The sequence below is a fragment of the Podarcis pityusensis genome (assembly GCF_964106645.2).
Source record: "Podarcis pityusensis genome assembly, chromosome: 2".
NCBI lineage: Eukaryota > Metazoa > Chordata > Lepidosauria > Squamata > Lacertidae > Podarcis > Podarcis pityusensis.
The window spans coordinates 101,803,451-101,820,823 of NC_138029.1; the positions used below are offsets into that span (position 1 = coordinate 101,803,451).

At 42.2% G+C, this 17,373-nt stretch overlaps 1 protein-coding gene across 5 annotated transcripts in view; it reads left to right on the plus strand.

Moving 5' to 3' along the window:
- ADAMTS9 (ADAM metallopeptidase with thrombospondin type 1 motif 9) overlaps positions 1-17,373 on the plus strand; it is a 140,967-nt gene that overhangs the window by 34,329 nt on the left and 89,265 nt on the right. For 4 of the 5 annotated variants that reach the window (XM_080995586.1, XM_080995584.1, XM_080995582.1 and 1 more), the window contains 6 exons: positions 1,992-2,032; positions 2,161-2,266; positions 4,283-4,429; positions 6,817-6,958; positions 9,272-9,379; positions 12,141-12,286. In XM_080995586.1, coding sequence (XP_080851712.1) covers positions 1,992-2,032; positions 2,161-2,266; positions 4,283-4,429; positions 6,817-6,958; positions 9,272-9,379; positions 12,141-12,286 — 690 coding nt within the window. The remainder of the gene's footprint in view (positions 1-1,991; positions 2,033-2,160; positions 2,267-4,282; positions 4,430-6,816; positions 6,959-9,271; positions 9,380-12,140; positions 12,287-17,373) is intronic. The other variant, XM_080995583.1, reaches the window with a different exon arrangement.

Sequence of the window (17,373 nt, forward strand, 5' to 3'; positions counted from 1 at the left end):
ACCGTAATTGCCCCTAGAATGCAATGTTACAGATCACAGCTGAACGACAATGCATGTTATAGTCAAGGATAATTGAAATGTTGAGGCATGATGGGGAAAGGTATTATATTGCTGTCTAATTTTTTGGCGGTGATGAGAACAGGAGCTCTAAGGGCTACGGATAGGGGCATCAGGAATTCATTTCAATTTGCAATTAAAGGCGGATCTACTGAATTTCCCCCTTTTGGAAACAATAATGCAAAAAAAGCACAGCCGTCGTTCAGAATGTGCAGCCCAGTTCTCCAGCCAAATAACGTACTGAATTTGTGAATGGTAGTGGGTGCATAAAAATGCATATATTAGTGAAATCAAAACACAAATGTGTGTTATATCAGGGGGAGTTGTATGCAGATATTACAAATTTGCTCTAGAATATTGTTGAATTTTCATGAGGGCTTTAAATATATATATATTTAAAAACTGGTGTGGAAATGTGGAAAACTGAATAAAAAGCAAGAAACTGAGAGGAACTGATATTAGCCCATCCCTACCAGGGGATCAATTTATTTATTTTTTTGGAGTGAGAGTATACAATCCTATTACTCAGCCATATGGTCATTGGCTGAACCCACAGTGAGGCTTTCTGGGGTTTTGGTGGTAAGTTTGCGATTTATGGGAGTTTCTTATTAAGCCACACCAGTTAGCAATAAAGGCAATGCTTCCTCCTTTTCAGAAAAGGAGAGGTCTTGCGGGAGGGACTTCAAGCTGGGGTGGAAATGGCTTTATGAATACATAAGCATTTGCACTACAGCTGTTGCTGGAGGCCATGATCTAACACGTACACATTGTTGCTCTCACAGCCTCCCTGTTGCACACTATGTTTTAGATGTTCTAAAACATAGAATTAGATGTTTAGGGTTCTAAAACACAGTTCATCAGCTGGGGGGTGGGGTAGGTGGGGACAAGCAGCTGGACCAGAAATGAAAAAAGGAATAAAATCTACTTACACAAGTGGTCATGTATTTCAAGTGGGGACCTAATTGAGCCTTAGTGGGGAAAATTGCAGTAAGTGTTTGACTTTGTAAAAATGTTCTAATAAAGCACCACAGCCTATCCAGTGTTTCCCAAACGTTGGGTCTCTAGCTGTTTTCAGACTACAATTCCTATCATCCCTGACCACTGGTCTTGCTAGCTAGGGATGATGGGAGTTGTAGTCCAAAAAACCAGCTGGAGACCCAAGTTTGGGAAACACTGGCCTGTACTAGTGACATAAGATAGTAAAAACATCAGCTGTTTTTAGTAGGAACTTATTTCTAGTTCTGCTTGCTCCAACCAATGCCATCTAAAGGTTTTGGCCTACAACTTGCATCATTAGCTATGCTTACTGGGGGCAGTGATGGGAACTGTATTGCAAAACGTCTGGAGGGCACCAGGTTGGGGAAGACTGCTCTTACTCAATATTATGAGCCACCTCTGGGTTAGAGGATATTAGCAGCTGCCTCCATGACTTCAAATCTGGCTAGATGCCAAGTGGATGGGGAGCATTGCCTGCTACCTTCACAGTTTGAATTTTACTCCAGAGCGCATAAAAAAAAAGTGAATAGAAAGACCCATTTGGCTTCTCCTTCATTTCTGCTATTAGTTTAAAATAGCTACCATTTATGAGCAATGCACAGCACTCACTCAAGGCAGGGCCTTGGAGTTTTGCATTGAAATTTTCATTAAAGTGGGCGCTCATGTCTCTTATTTATAATGCTGCAAAATATTTTAATGTGAGATTATCAGGCCTTAATGATAGTCCTTTGAAAAATCAAATTGGATTTTTATTCCTGCTTTTTTAATCTACTATTATCCCCGTCTTGAACATTTGGAATTGGGCAGGCTACATATTGAAATTAATGCCAAGCAAGAAACCCAAAGCCATATAATTAAATGGTGTTATGTTTATTATTGTGTGTTCTGAATGCTAACTTGCATGGAAATTAAAAGCATCAAGTCTGTTTTGCTTTCAGACAAGATATTTGTAGAGCTCACGACAAATGTGATACTTTAGGTAAGCCTAATCTCCTTTTTCTTTTACTCTTTAAGGTGTCAATGTTAACATGTTTTTGACAGAATGTTGTGGGTGCCTTTATTTAGAGAGCAAACTCTCTCTCTCTTGTTCTGCTTCTGATTTTCCAGGTCTGGCTGAATTGGGTACAGTCTGTGATCCATACCGGAGCTGCTCAATTAGTGAAGACAGTGGACTAAGTACTGCTTTTACGATTGCACATGAACTTGGCCATGTGTATGTTCTATAAAAACATAGATATATTTAAAAAATGACAGCATTGAGAGAGATATGTAAACCATATAGCTTACATGGGGATGCAAGTGATTGTTCTGGTTTACAAATATTCTTTTGGAACCCGAACATCTGATGGGGCTTCTGTGGCTTCTGATTGGCTGCAGGAGCTTCCTGCAGCCGATCAGAAGCTGTGATTTGGTTTTCAAATGTTTTGAAAGTCGAACGGACTTCTGGAATGGATTCCGTTCGACTTCCAAGGTACAGCTGTATATGCCAATATTGGCTTGGATCCAGACTTTTCCCTTGTAAATTGAAGAGTTATAGAACAGGGCCTTCCCCTCCCCTCTGCATCCCCCTGACCTCTCCAAAAATCTGATTAAGGGAGCTGGGGGACCCTTGAAAATGGTGTGTGATATGGCACTGGGGACTGTAAATAGATGGGAGAGTTGATTTGATTATTTAATTTCTATACCACTTAATCTATTAAAAACATCTGTAAGTGGTGTACAGAAAACTGAAGCAAAACCAGACAACTTCAACAGAATATTACAAAAATAAACAGTTACATATAATAATGTTAGATTAATACAGAGTTACTAATATATATAAATCAATATGAATTCATTTCCCTTCTGACACACCCTCCCTCTCAGCCACCAGGGTCGAAACAAACTCTTCATTCAACCTGCCAGATGGCAGAAATCAATCCACTGCTCCCTTATGTGAATGAAGGAGTGACCTAGGGTCCAAGGCAATGTTTTCTCAAAGTTTGAAATTGCAGTATGAGCATTAAATAAAGTGGGAAATATTTTGAAAAGTGGGAAAATGAATAATAATAATAATAATAATAATAATAATAATAATAATTTATTATTTGTACCCCGCCCATCTGGCTGGGTTTCCCCAGCCACTCTGGGCGGCTTCCATAGAAACCAAAAGTACACTAAAATATCACACATTAAAAACTTCTCTGAACAGGGAATACAGTAATACCTCGGGTTACAGACACTTCAGGTTGCGTTTTTTCGGGTTACGGACACGCCGAAACCCAGCAGTACCTCAATGGGTTACTTCTGGGTTTTGACCGTCATGCATACGCAGAAGAGCTAAATTGCGCTTTGCGCATGTACAGAAGCACTAAATTGCAACCCGTGCATGTGCAGACGCGGCACTGCTGGTTGCAAACTCTGCGGGTTGTGAACGTGCCTCCTGCACAGATCATGTTCGCAACCCAAGTGTCCACTGTACTGAAATTTTTGGTTTTGGGTGACTGTAGACTATCATTTACCTGTACTACACTATTGATGCTGCTAGGCGTATTAGCAGAGCATGTTGCCACATGTAAAGTTGGTGACACTGTCCTGCCACAAGGTGGGACAATTTTTGCTAAATTTTTGCTTTTCTGGATTTCTGATTGGGTAATACAGTAAACAACAGTTTCCCCTTGTGGTTGTTTTGGTAAAGCATGCAAAATGTCTTCCCTTCTCCACCGCCCCAGATCATTAGTTACGTGTCCTGACAGTGCTTCATCAAGAATTATATATATATAAAAAATTCATTTGCATAGTTTCCTTAACTACTTAAAAACCTATGGAGTGCCTATGCACTCTGTTAGGCATATAGTCACACCCTTTGATTTCCAAAGCAGAAAGTCCAAAACATCTGAAATACTATTGCTTGCTTGCCAATGGAGAACTGGGAATTGAGTTTTGGAGATGAGGCAGGAGACCTCTCACATGGGCCGTAATCTCTGAACACAGCCCTAGGAGAAACCCCTGTTTATGTAGGAATTCTGTAAGCCTTTGCTCCATAATTCCTACCCAGAGCACTCTGAATGAAATGCTTTTACTAGATGACACCTTTCAATTCTAACATTCTATGACTCTAAGTAGGGGAGTTGACGAGGTGCTTAGCTCCCTTCCACTGAAATCCCTTATGTTTACAAGTGTTTTTAACTTTGCCTCCTTTTTAAAATTCACCCTAAACACATTGGCCACTGTATGCTGTCTCTTGTAGATTTAACATGCCTCACGACGACAACAATAAGTGCAAAGAAGACGGAGGGAAAAACCAGCAGCATGTGATGGCTCCCACCCTGAACTACAACACCAACCCTTGGATGTGGTCAAAATGTAGCCGGAAATATATCACAGAATTTCTAGAGTAAAGCCTTAATGACTACTTCATAGATTCCGGAGTTTGTGTGAAATTGCCTGGATATGAATGCATGCTTAGCAGAGGGGGCGGAGCAGCGGGGGGGGGGGTTGGGGTTGGAATGCAAATATACATTACATGCACACTGTGGATTCGTTTGCTCATATTATGCGTTGGTGAATCAAAAGGTCCCAGCCCTTGGTCCATTCATACCTCATTCTCGCAACTTTTCCTTGGCAAAAATGTAAGAATACAAGAGGAGGGCTGTGCTGGATCAAGCCCAAGGCCCGACTAATCTAGCATCCTGTTCTCACCATAGCCTGAAAGATGTCCACGAGAAGGCTACAAACAGGACCCAAGAACTTGCCCTGCTTGTGATTCCTGGCAAATGGTATAGAGAGGTAGACTGCATCTGACATCATGGCCAGCAGCAACTGCTATCAGTGCTACTCTCCATGATGAGTAGAACAAAAGAAAGAGAGGGTGTTAAAGGTACAAGCAAAGTGTACCAGCCACAAAAGAGAAAAATCTGGTGATTGCAAGCAAAAAACCTTGTAATGTATCCTCAAAAATCCTAAAGGAAGTGTTCCTGTTCAAGGTTCCTGGTCTCCTCCATCAGGTCATTCAATCGCTGTCTCCCTTTCTATTTTTCTTTTCCATCTGATACTCAACATTCCACAACTGTTGAGCATGCTCAGTCCTTAATTGGGCCTTTCCTAGTTCTTATTTGTGTTTTTCAACTTAAGGCTTTCTTATAGCTTTCTTGCACTTCTACAGCCTCTGGAGTTCCCTTGAGCATGCAGATACCTCCCTCCCTCTTGTTTTTTTCCAGTGACCTTATTTTGGCTATAATCCTGTCAACGCTTGAGTTTGCGATTAGAAGGAGTGATAAAGAGGTTCAGTGGTTTGTGATGCAAAACACTCTTAATTGTAGAAGGGGGCAATAAAAAAACAATCACCGTGAGTGATGGCGAAAACCCACATGAGTGTTGTATTCAGCAACTCACCAAAGGAAAATGAGCTACTGGGTTGTATTACTGGGTTATCATCTGATCCTCTTTCTTCACATGTGTACAGCGCACTTCCAAGAATGCCACATGAGGGTGCTTTTCCAACATGATTCCATATGTGAAAATTTGGCGGGTGGGAAACAGGCCAAAATTATGTTGTGAGGCTGCGCACGCAACATAACTTTAAAGCACACACACACCCAAGAATCCTGGGCATTAGTTTACCCCTTCACAGAGCTACAATTCCCTTAACACACTACAGTTCCCACAATTCCTTTGCGGGGAGGAAAATGTGCTTTAAATGTATGGGGTGTATGCAGCTCCTCCCCCCGACCCCCCCAGTTTTCCAAGCCCTACTGTGCACATTACTAAGATGCATTTGAGAGCAGCTGTTTGCTTTCTGCCAGTCTAAAAGCAATATTCTCCAACCCTAAAAGGCAAACTCTGCAACTGTACATTAATTTATATAATAAAGAAATCAAAGTTTCTTTCTCGGGCAGAGTTTCTCATCAGTGTAAGAGGGTGACAGGTGATTTGAGGCAGCTTACACTGCCTTTAGGTTCTCTGTTTTAATTGTGGAACGATGCAGTGCTAGATGGGAGGGTTGGCCTCATAGCGTATGTCTGATGCTGTATTGTTTTTAATATTCAGTTGGAAGCCTCCCAGAGTGGCTGGGGAAACCCATATAAATAAATTATTATTATTATTATTATTATTATTATTATTATTATTATTATTATGGGCAGCTGGGGGGGAACTGAGAAGAGTAGTATGTTATTTTTACCTTCCACTGTCACTTAACTTTTGCTCCCAGCCTTTAGAAGACAGCCTTGTGCACCTCTTAAACCTCTCTCTACTGCTATAAGTTACAGTGGTACCTCGGGTTACATTCGCTTTAGGTTACATACGCTTCAGGTTACAGACTCCGCTAACCCAGAAATTACCTCGGGTTAAGAATTTTGCTTCAGGATGAGAACAGAAATAGTGCTCCGGAGGCACAGCAGCAGCAGGAGGCCCCATTAGCTAAAGTGGTACTTCAGGTTAAGAACAGTTTCAGGTTAAGTATGGACCTCCGGAACGAATTAAGTACTTAACCCGAGGTACCACTGTACAGAAATATTATGGGACAATTAATTTTTTGTTGGTCTTTGTGAGCAAGTGGTTATGCAGTGAAGCAACTTTATGGCACAACTGTGGTCCTTTAGTAGATTACTCTTTTTATAAATGGGCTTTTTGAGGGTTGGTAAGCTTAAGTGGCCTTATGCTCTATGTTACTATTCCGTGCTAATAATACTCTTTTCACTAACCATTGAGAGATTTTTAGAATGATCTTAACTGACTTCTCAAGTGCAGCCGTGGAGATAAATGTCACACTTTTCATTCTAGCACTGGTTATGGGGAGTGTTTGCTTGATGAACCTTCACCGAGAAAGTATGCGTTGCCTCAACAACTTCCAGGATACATATATGATGTCAATAAGCAGTGTGAGTTAATTTTTGGGCCTGGAGCTAAGGTTTGCCCCTATATGGTAAGAACACTTTTTTTATTAAAAAAAAACTTGCTTTGAGTATGAAATACTGATAGGCACATTTCAAATAAGATGCATGCATGTGTTTTGTATGTGAGATTCCTAAATGAGACAAATCCTTGTTGTTGAAAAAGATTGCAGCCTTTCAGTCATTTGGGATTTGGAGCTTTACAATGTGAGTCTTACACACATACACACACACACACACACACACACACACACACAGGAAAACCACTTTCCCAGGTCCTCTCACATGGCTGTGGTATTATTATTATTATTATTATTTGTAGTAGTAGTAATAGTATTAATACTTACAGACTACCCTTCACGAAATGGCTCCAGGGACGTTACAAGGATATCACATTTCGAATTCTAATATACTAACAATAAAATCATAAAATTGCAGCAAGAAAACCAATAGCAAATACTGTATGTGTTTGAATGCCACAATGAATGGGTCGGGTCAATCTTGTGGACCTTTCTTACCCAGTCAACACCCTACTTCCTTACAGAGTGCTGATCAGATGTGGGAAATCCATGCAGTCTGCCCAGTCCCTGTATTGGGGTGGTTCATGTTCATTACACAGCCATGTGAGAGATGCCTCTGGGTAGGTGTGTGAATGGGGCCTGCTTGAGCAGCAACATTTAAGCTTACAGGCAATATTAGGTAACTTCAGTCTACAAGCACAATATGTGGTAAAACTTGTGCCCAATTTTAAATTTGCCGGGTGAAGGGAGAGGAAACATGATAGGATTTGGAAGGACTGATGTCGCAGAAATCCCTGTTTATATCACTAAATTCTCACCTAGAGCAGGTTCTGTATGCTGCTACAGGAAGAACTTAAAATTTTATATAACTGTTCCAAATTAGGAATCACAGAGGGGAAATGGCTTATCCACATATTTTAATAGTAATAGAGTTGGAATGTAAGACAGTGTCATTGTAAACTGTGATTGCCAACCTGATTTTCTCTCTACACTTCAGAGGCTCTATACTGCAAATGATATTGCTGATCTTAAAAAACACAATGCTTCAAACAATGCTAATAATTTGGGGACCATTTTGTGTTCATGATGCAGCCACATTTCTAGACAATCAGAAATATTCCTGGGTTGTCCAGGTTTTATGTTTACTCTTACTTATATGTTTACTCTTATTTGTCCCCCCCCCCCCGCCCCTCAGCTTTCGATAGTCTGACTTGCAAGCTGCTCTGTGTGAATACAAACTAACAGAGCAATTCTGTGTTTGGAAATCCAAGGCATAGTCTAGTGTAAATTGCGCTGGCTTAAGGGTTGTTGTTGTTGTAAGCAGTGGCTTATGTTAACTGTATTCCAGAATCTGTTCAGGAAGGATCTGGGGGAACGTGTCTTACACCACCCTTTTTGCAAACTTGAGTTCTGCTGGGTTGCCAGGTCACATAACCAATCACAACAATACAAAAACAACACGTAGGCTAATAGTTAGTAGAGAATATGGAACAGAATAATGATACCATTCAAATTATAGGAATAAGCCAAGGTTTGTATGCCTTGTATTGTATTTCCAGCTGATGAAGACTATTAGTAGTATCATTCCAGAGACACTGTCCTTTTGAGACCTCTTCCACTGAAACTTTTAAAAGCCTATTGAGAGACTTTACTTTTGAGACGTCTTCTGTTGAAACTTTTGAAAAGACTATTGTGAGACTGTCCTTCGACATCTGTTTTAAACACACGGCTTGACAGTCCTCTGTTATATTGTACATATGAATTTTGATTGGCTTGTTCCTATAATTTGAATGATATCATTATTCTATTATATATTCTATACTGTTAGCCTACGTGTTGTGTTTGTATTGTTGTGATTGGTTCTTATTGGGGTTTGTTTTAGGTCACGTAACCAAGCTGAAAGGGGTTTTGAAGGGGTGTAAGTCTCTCCTTGCTCTCTCCTGCCCCCAAAATACTCCCTTTTTGACGCTTTAATGTTTTAAGTTCCCTGGCTGAGCCAGGGTGAGTGTCTTACACAGCAAAGCCCCAGCTGAGCCAGGAAACCCAAGATCCACTGAATCCAAACTCTCCTGCCCCAATGGATCTTCGGTTTGGACTGAGCTGTTGGCTACTAACCCGGCTGCTGAAATCCATGGTTAAGGCACTTGAGCAGAAAGCTTCTACATTTGCAACCAGAGCCCGAGTCATCTTCCCCTGCTTTATTGCGTTCGTTGTTTACACACGATGGTAACAACACCAGGGAGATAATCTAAACTATGTCTCTGGGCTATGATGTATGTTGGGTTGGCTGTTCAGTAATGCTGAGACTTTTTGAACTCACTTAAGCAGAAGCAGTGCAGGAGACTCTGGTGCATCAATGCTGATGGAGCACATAAAGGATGTCGGACTCAACACACGCCATGGGCTGATGGGACAGAATGTGGCCAGGGCAAGGTTTGTTGCAGCTCCTTGACTCTTTCTTGCTAACCCCAAACACATGAGCTATAATGCCTCAAAGCATGGCCGTGGAACATTGCTAGCCTTTTCCTCCTTGAATTTGCCTAATCCTGTTTTAGAGGCATTAGATGATGATGGGAATTGTAGTCCAAAAGCAGCTGGAGACCTAAGTTTGGGAAACCCCCATCTAAACTAAAAAGCCCCAAATGTTATAACCTTTGGGGAGTCGCTCCATCTCCTTGACCATATTTGGTTGCCGTTTTCCAAACCTTTCTCAACTCTACAATACCCTTTTTGAGGGGAGGCAACCGGAACTGTACACAATATTTCAAGCGTGGTCATGCCATGGTTGTTGCTGTTGTTGTTTAGTCGTTTAGTCGTGTCCGCCTCTTCGTGACCCCATGGACCAGAGCACGCCAGGCACGCCTGTCTTCCACTGTCTCCCGCAGTTTGGTCAAACTCATGCTGGTAGCTTCGAGAACACTGTCCAACCATCTTGTCCTCTGTCGTTCCCTTCTCCTTTTGCCCTCAATCTTTCCCAACATCAGGGTCTTTTCCAGGGAGTCTTCTCTTCTCATGAGGTGGCCAAAGTATTGGAGTCTCAGCTTCAGGAGCTGTCCTTCCATTGAGCACTCAGGGCTGATTTCCTTAAGAATGGATAGGTTTGATCTTCTTGCAGTCCATGGGACTCTCAAGAGTCTCCTCCAGCACCATAATTCAAAAGCATCGATTCTTCAGCGATCAGCCTTCTTTATGGTCCAGCTCTCACTTCCATACATCACTACTGGGAAAACCATAGCTTTAACTATACTGACCTTTGTTGGCAAGGTGATGTCTCTGCTTTTGTTTTTAAATCAGCATTATTTCAGATTCATCTGATTCACACAACTAGATGTAGCACTCACTTGCAGTTGCCATTGTTGGATTATACCAGTTTCTCAAACATGCGTAAAACATGCCGCGTCGTGTGAGTTCTAGGCGCGCTCGAGCCAAATTGGTCTGTTCTGCGTGGAGCGCGATTGCTATTCAATATTTTCACTGCACATGGCAGCTGTTCTGCAAGATGTTCCTCTTTGGGGATAGCGCTGTCTATATTGATGCCATGTGTATCTTTATTTTGACAGCTGCAGAACCTCTGTGCTCTTGCAGAAGGTTAGCGTAGGAACTGATGCTGCCGTTCTTAAATTCTCCGAGCTTCTCCTTCGCTGGGAGTGATGTGGTTGCACATAAGTGGTGCAGGATCTTTTCAGAAGGGGAACATATTGTGCCTAGGGCATCCAGCTTGACAGGGCAGAGACATGAATCCACTCTCTCCTTCCTCCCCACCCTTGTTATTGACATCATCTTTTTTTTTTAGCCTTCAGTATTTGAGAGGTTCTTTCAACATGCCTGATCTGCAGATGCATCTTTTCTTTCTACACACTGTGACATCTAACCTGTGATCAGAAAATCAGCCAGGCTGCTTTCCTCAGAAGCTGTAACAGCTTGCGCTTCTTGTCCTGGATCAGCAAATGAGCAGAACTCAATGGCTTGGGGAGTTGTCACTCCACTGTCCTCAGCAGATTGATTGCCCTTCATTTTTCAGAGATTCAAACCTCATTCATATCTGCAGTAGAATTTGATGGGAGTGGAAGCTTCTTAATCCATAACTAAAAACTGATTATAAATTCACTGCCCTGGTTCAGATACAATGGGAAACTGTAGTTTCCTGCTACATGAGCATCAAGATTGTGCCCTCCCCTCTCCTCTTCCATGCACCAGACAGAGAACATTGAAAGCATCCACTTCTACTTTTAAGCAAATTTTGGTTCCTTGTGATGCTTGAAGTTGAAAAACTGTGGCTTGTTTAAACTATGTGTTTTTGAACAAGTCAGCAGCTGAAACTATGTCTTTATCTTGGTTTATCCTCACTTACCATAGTTTAACCAACCCCCTCAATAAAATAATGAGTAGAAGAATGTCATTTTAGTAGGATGGAAAATACCAGTTTATCATAGTGTTACAACCAGATTTTGAGCAGCAGCAAAAACACAAATGCAGCTCCCCACCTCACAGTAAACAGGAAAATGTCCCCCGCGCAACTTGGGTTAGGAGAGAAGGTTGATCTCTAATATTGTGTTCTGACGGGTGCAATTTCTTTTCCTGCTAAGTTTGACAACATCACATTCAGGTGTAAAGCTAGACTGGTGACTGGGAGTGGCCGCCGAGACCACATGACACCGGTCTTGAAAGACCTACATTGGCTCCCATTACGTTTCCGAGCACAATTCAAAGTGCTGGTGCTGACCTTTAAAGCCCTAAACGGCCTCGGTTCAGTATATCTGAAGGAACGTCTCCACCCCCATCATCCGACCTGGATACTGAGGTCCAACTCCGAGGGCCTTCTGGCGGTTCCCTCACTCCAAGAAGCGTAGTTACAGGGAACCTGGCAGAGGGCCTTCTCAGTAGTGGCACCTGCCCTGTGGAACGCCTTCCCATCAGATTTCAAAGAAATAAGACATCTGAAGGCAGCCTTGTTTAGGGAAGTTTTTAATGACTGATGGTTTAATGTATTTTTAGTCTTTTGTTGGGAGCCGCCCAGAGTGGCTGGGGAAACCCAGCCAGATGGGTGGGGTATAAATAAGAAATTAGTAGTAGTAGTAGTGGTGGTAGTAGTAGTAGTATCTCGGGTTCATTTTAGAATGCTTGGATCCAGATCATAGCAATGAAACAATGTTGTGAAACTCTTTCTTTTTCTATTGCCCTTTCTGGAGTGTAGCACTGCAAATATGGCCACTGTGTTCCCAGAGAGCGAGAGATATCCATGACGGATGGAGCATGGGGCACATGGAGTCCCTTTGGCGCATGCTCACGAACATGTGGCGGGGGCATAAAAAATGCTGTTCGAGAATGCAACAGGCCTGAGTAAGTACAGGAGTGCTAACCAACTGTCAAGCTTACTGGTGAAAGAGTAGCAGCCATTGTTGGCCTCCCTCCCAAAATGAAAAAAATGTTGCTAAAATGCTGATATCTCTAGTGCTGTAGTAAACCATATGATATCACCTGTGAGGAAGTATATAATTTAAGGATGGATATCATTTAAGGAAGTATATCATTTAAGGATGGATGGATCAACCTATTAGCCCTCAGTTATATGTATAATCCTTCCTCGTTTGGTATTTAAATTATCTTCATTTTATATATATTCTTACTCTGAAATACACATTTTGTGTGTTTTTCAATATTCTCTACTAAAACATACATCTGTATACACATATTTTTATTTAAAATATTCATTTTTGGCGTATTTTTTGGAACGAAAGCTACATCACCAAATTTGGAGAAGTGCATAGTCTGATTTGTAGCTGCATTATGACCAGCTTATGAAACTGAAACTGGCCAATTAGGTCACTTAGCTTTAAAACAAATTTATTTTGTGTTGCGAATTTCAGTCCTCAGTTTCCAGCTGTGGAAGTCATACAATTGACGATGAAGATTTTTAATCAGGACTGATCTCAAATAAGCAGAATGAGAAGAAGCAATGCGTCAATTGTTGAATGTTCTTCCACAAGAGAGGGTCACATGTTGTGTGATCTAATTTTGGCATCAGTCAAATACCTTGTTTGAACTTTCTCAAGTCTTTTAATTCAGTTTGCTGTTGTGGTTTAATTTTTGTGTTACTCCTTTTAAATTTACTGACATTTTGTGTGTGTGTGTATGTAATCAGAAGCCACTTCAGGAATTATCTAGAGTACAAATTTCTTTTAAAATGCTGTTTGTTTTTAAGGTCATATTCATTTTGGGCCAAATAGTACTTCTGAATACTTGTAAGTGATTTGTCTCACAAGGTAACCATAGACTGCTCTCATTCTCATACATCAGTAGATTTCGTAAAGAGCTTGGGGGTGTGGTGTAGCAGTAGGCATGAGGGAGAAATAGGACTCCATTCACATATACAAGACAAACATAGCAAATTCTCACTTTCTGAATCAACATGCTAACCAAACCACAGTCATCTATAAAAGTTCACACATCTCTGAATTTTCCAGTGCGGTTGTCTAGCCAAGTTAAGTATGCAGAAATGTGCAAATGCATAATGAGTGTGCATTAATATGCATATTTTAGTGGGGAAACAAGTTATATTGGGGATGCTTTGTAAGAAATATGCGTAATCACATACAACAATGTGTAAAGGTAAAGGGACCCCTGACCATTAGGTCCAGTCGTGGCCGACTCTGGGGTTGCGGCGCTCATCTCGCTTTATTGGCTGAGGGAGCCGGCGTACAGCTTCCTGGTCATGTGGCCAGCATGACTAAGCCACTTCTGGCGAACCAAAGCAGCACACGGAAACGCCATTTACCTTCCCGCTGGAGTGGTACCTATTTATCTACTTGCACTTTGACATGCTTTTGAACTGCTAGGTTGGCAGGAGCTGGGACCGAGCAACAGGAGCTCACCCCATCGCGGGGATTCGAATTTCCGACCTTCTGATCGGCAAGCCCTAGGCTCTGTGGTTTAACCCACAGCGCCACCCACGTCCCTCAACAATGTGTACATTAGGAGAAATTTGCAGTTTAGGGAGAGAATGTAAGTCTTCTTGAAGACTTATTTTTAAAAAAGAAAAAGGAGTTGCAAACTGGTGAGGAAATATTGGGGACTGAACTTAAGATTGGAAAAACGAGAAATGGAACAAAATAGAAATTGGCAGATTTCACTCATCCCTAGTTGGCCGTGTCGAAGGACAATGGTACGAAGAATGAGCTGGGAGAAGAAAGGGAGGAGGAGGCCAGGTGAAGCCTCTTTTCCCTGGCTTAGTGCTGCCTCCCCATTAAACTTGATGGTGCTCGTAAAGCCCAAGACACTCACTGTCTTATCCTGAGCTTTTGCTGCCAGTAGTTCTCTCTTATTTTATTTAAAAAGAATTTATTCTGACACATACACGGACCAGCTCTTTGTAAGAAGATGTAAGTGGCTGTGCAAGCAGACTATGCTTTCATAGCAATCAAAGGAATGAGCAGAGCAGACCCCATCTCACCACGATGCTCTGCTGAGTCCCCAAGGTAGAAAAAAGGCTTATGATAAGCCACTAATGGATGGGATTGGTGTACTTACTGGATGCCACATGGGGAAGATGCTTTCAGCAAAGCAAGACTGGCCTCAACCACCGTTTGCAAATCTATGTTGGCAAAGCCACTCCCGACCTAAGGAGGAGGGGGTTGCGGGCTCACGCCCCCGTCTACATTCTCGCGGGGCTGGCGCCAGCCCCACGGAACTCAGGGATTCCCAGTCTCATTAATATTCATCACCCACAGCGCCAGCCAATCGGCTGGCGGTAGGGGCGGGCTTACTAAGGGGCATTTAAGGTCGGGGCAGCCCTGGCTCGCCCCTTTTCTTTCTTTACAGCAGCCATTAACCTAAATTCTGGTGTCCAGTGTCTTTATTTACTCCATCTGTGGGAGGGGGCGGGAATCGCCACGCAATCATATACGTCGTATATGTCTAAAAATGTTTGTATCCCATCTCTTCGACATAACTGATTTACAAGCTGGCAAGTAGAATAGCGTCACAGCAAAACAATAAAAAGCAGTAATTAAAACAATGGTCATAATTTCAACAGTAAAAGTAAAATTGGAGTAAATATGGCAGAAGTATAAACTCACTTTAACCTCTGAGACGTCTGTTGTGTTGGACTTTCTTATATGGCATTCTTTCATCCTTTTAATATTTTTTGCTCTCCATGTTTTTCGCTATAGATTTTTTTTTTTAAATAAAATTAAGGGAACAATCCTGTACTTACTTGGGGATCCCGCCAGGCTAGGGTTTCCCAAACTTGGGTCTCCAGCTGTTGTTGGACCACAATCCCCATTATCCCTGACCACTGGTCCTGCTAGCTAGGGATGATGGGAGTTGTAGTCCAAAAACAGCTGGAGACCCAAGTTTGGGAAACCCTGCTCCGGGCTATACATTCTTAGGAACTGGCATAAAGGCCATTCTACTGACTGAGGGAGGTCCACCAGTAAACGCCCCCAGAGGTCCCCTAGTATGCAAAATGGGAATGCCTGCTAGCACTGGTGTTCCGGCCATAGGAGTGGGAGCAGAAACAGGTTGCGCCAGGGCTGTACGTGGGCACACTTACTTCCACGCCCTCCTGCTGTTTCCCTGACACAAACAATCAGAACTCTGTGTCACCTCCTGTCCCTTCATGTTGCTCTCATGCCAGGTCCCTTAGCTTAAGATGAGTCTAGAAAACCTTCTGACTACAGCTGCCTATATTTTCCCGCTGTAGAGCAGAAAGTTTGGGTTGATGACCCAAGAGTCTTTCCAACTGTCTGAATGCATAAAAAGGTTTCATTTCGGATATCTATTGAAAAAACAGAATGGAATTTGATTGTATAAGAAAAGGAAATGGCAATTGTGAACAAGGCATGGCAATATTGGAGACAGTACTTAATTAGGAACATACCCTCTCTGCCAGCGGGTGCTTCTTCCGCTTCAAAGTACATCGAGCCAGGTTTAGATCTGTCTCTGCTTGCTGCTGAGAAAGCTAGTACGAAGCCTTAACGGCTTCAAAGTTGTCATAAAATTTGTTAGGGTGGTAAAGGGCTAGTTTGGAAAAGAAAAAAAAATCAATTTCAGAGCTGTAAGTGTGTTTTAACCCCAACATCCTGATTGAAAGGAAGTTTCATTATGGGACCGTGAAGCTGATGAATGATAGCTTGGCAGCAAAGCCCAGCTTCCTGCAGTTTGTGACAGTACCATATGTGCAGTGTGTTGCCTCTGACATCAAAAATTGCACAGGAAAATTGTATTGCCTTGAAAACTTATTGTGAGCAGACTTCAAATCCAGTTTCGTGTGGATTGGAATCTATACATGGTTGCTTGTTCTCTTCAAACTTCCATCCTCACAAAAACTTGTTTTTGGTTTGAAAAAAATCTGTACATGCCTAGTTGTTGTTGTTGTTTAGTCGTTTAGTCGTGTCCGACTCTTCGTGACCCCATGGACCAGAGCACGCCAGGCATTCCTGTCTTCCACTGCCTCCTGCAGTTTGGTCAAACACGTTAGTAGCTTTGAGAACACTGTCCAACCATCTCGTCCTCTGTCATCCCCTTCTCCTTGTGCCCTCAATCTTTGCCAACATCAGGGTCTTTTCCAGGGAGTCTTCTCTTCTCATGAGGTGGCCAAAGTACTGGAGCCTCAGCTTCACGATCTGTCAGGGCTAATTTCCTTCAGAATGGATAGGTTTGATCTTCTTGCAGTCTATGGGACTCTCAAGAGTCTCCTCCAGCACCATAATTCAAAAGCATCAATTCTTCGGCGATCAGCCTTCTTTATGGTCCAGCTTTCACTTCCATACATCACTACTGGGAAAACCATAGCTTTAACTATACCGACCTTTGTACATGCCTACTCAGAAGTAAATCCCACTGAGTTCATCATAGCTTACTCTTAACAAAGCGGGCATAAGATTGCAGCCTAATTTTCTTTCAAACAGTTTTGGATTAATTTATTAGCTTTTCACAATAAAGGGGGGGGGGATATTTCCTGTCACGTAATTAGCTATTAAATGGATCCTGCAGTATCTTGTTGAGAACCAAGATAGTCCAGCAGACTGTGTACTGTTTTCAATCCAGATTTTCATATTAAGTGACTGGTGTGCCTTGGCTCTTGGTCTCAACACGGCTTTATTTGTGACATTTTATTCTGCACAGATCATCTCCACTTGGGGAATGGTATGTATGTGCTGTCACATATGAAATGCAGTGTGCAAACTTGTTTTGCAAGGAGAACACCCACGTGCTTGACAGTTCTTACCTCATCAATCCTTATAACAATACTGGAAGGTCATGTTAGTGATTCATAATCAGAACGAAGCAGCGCTCTCTAATTCTGTTCAGAAACAAGAGAGCCAGCCTGCACAGTGTGTGACCCTTCACTCTAAATGAAGCCCACCACCTGTATATTGTGGCCTGCCTGGTAATCTATATCAGTCTAGGCAAGCAGTGAAATATTA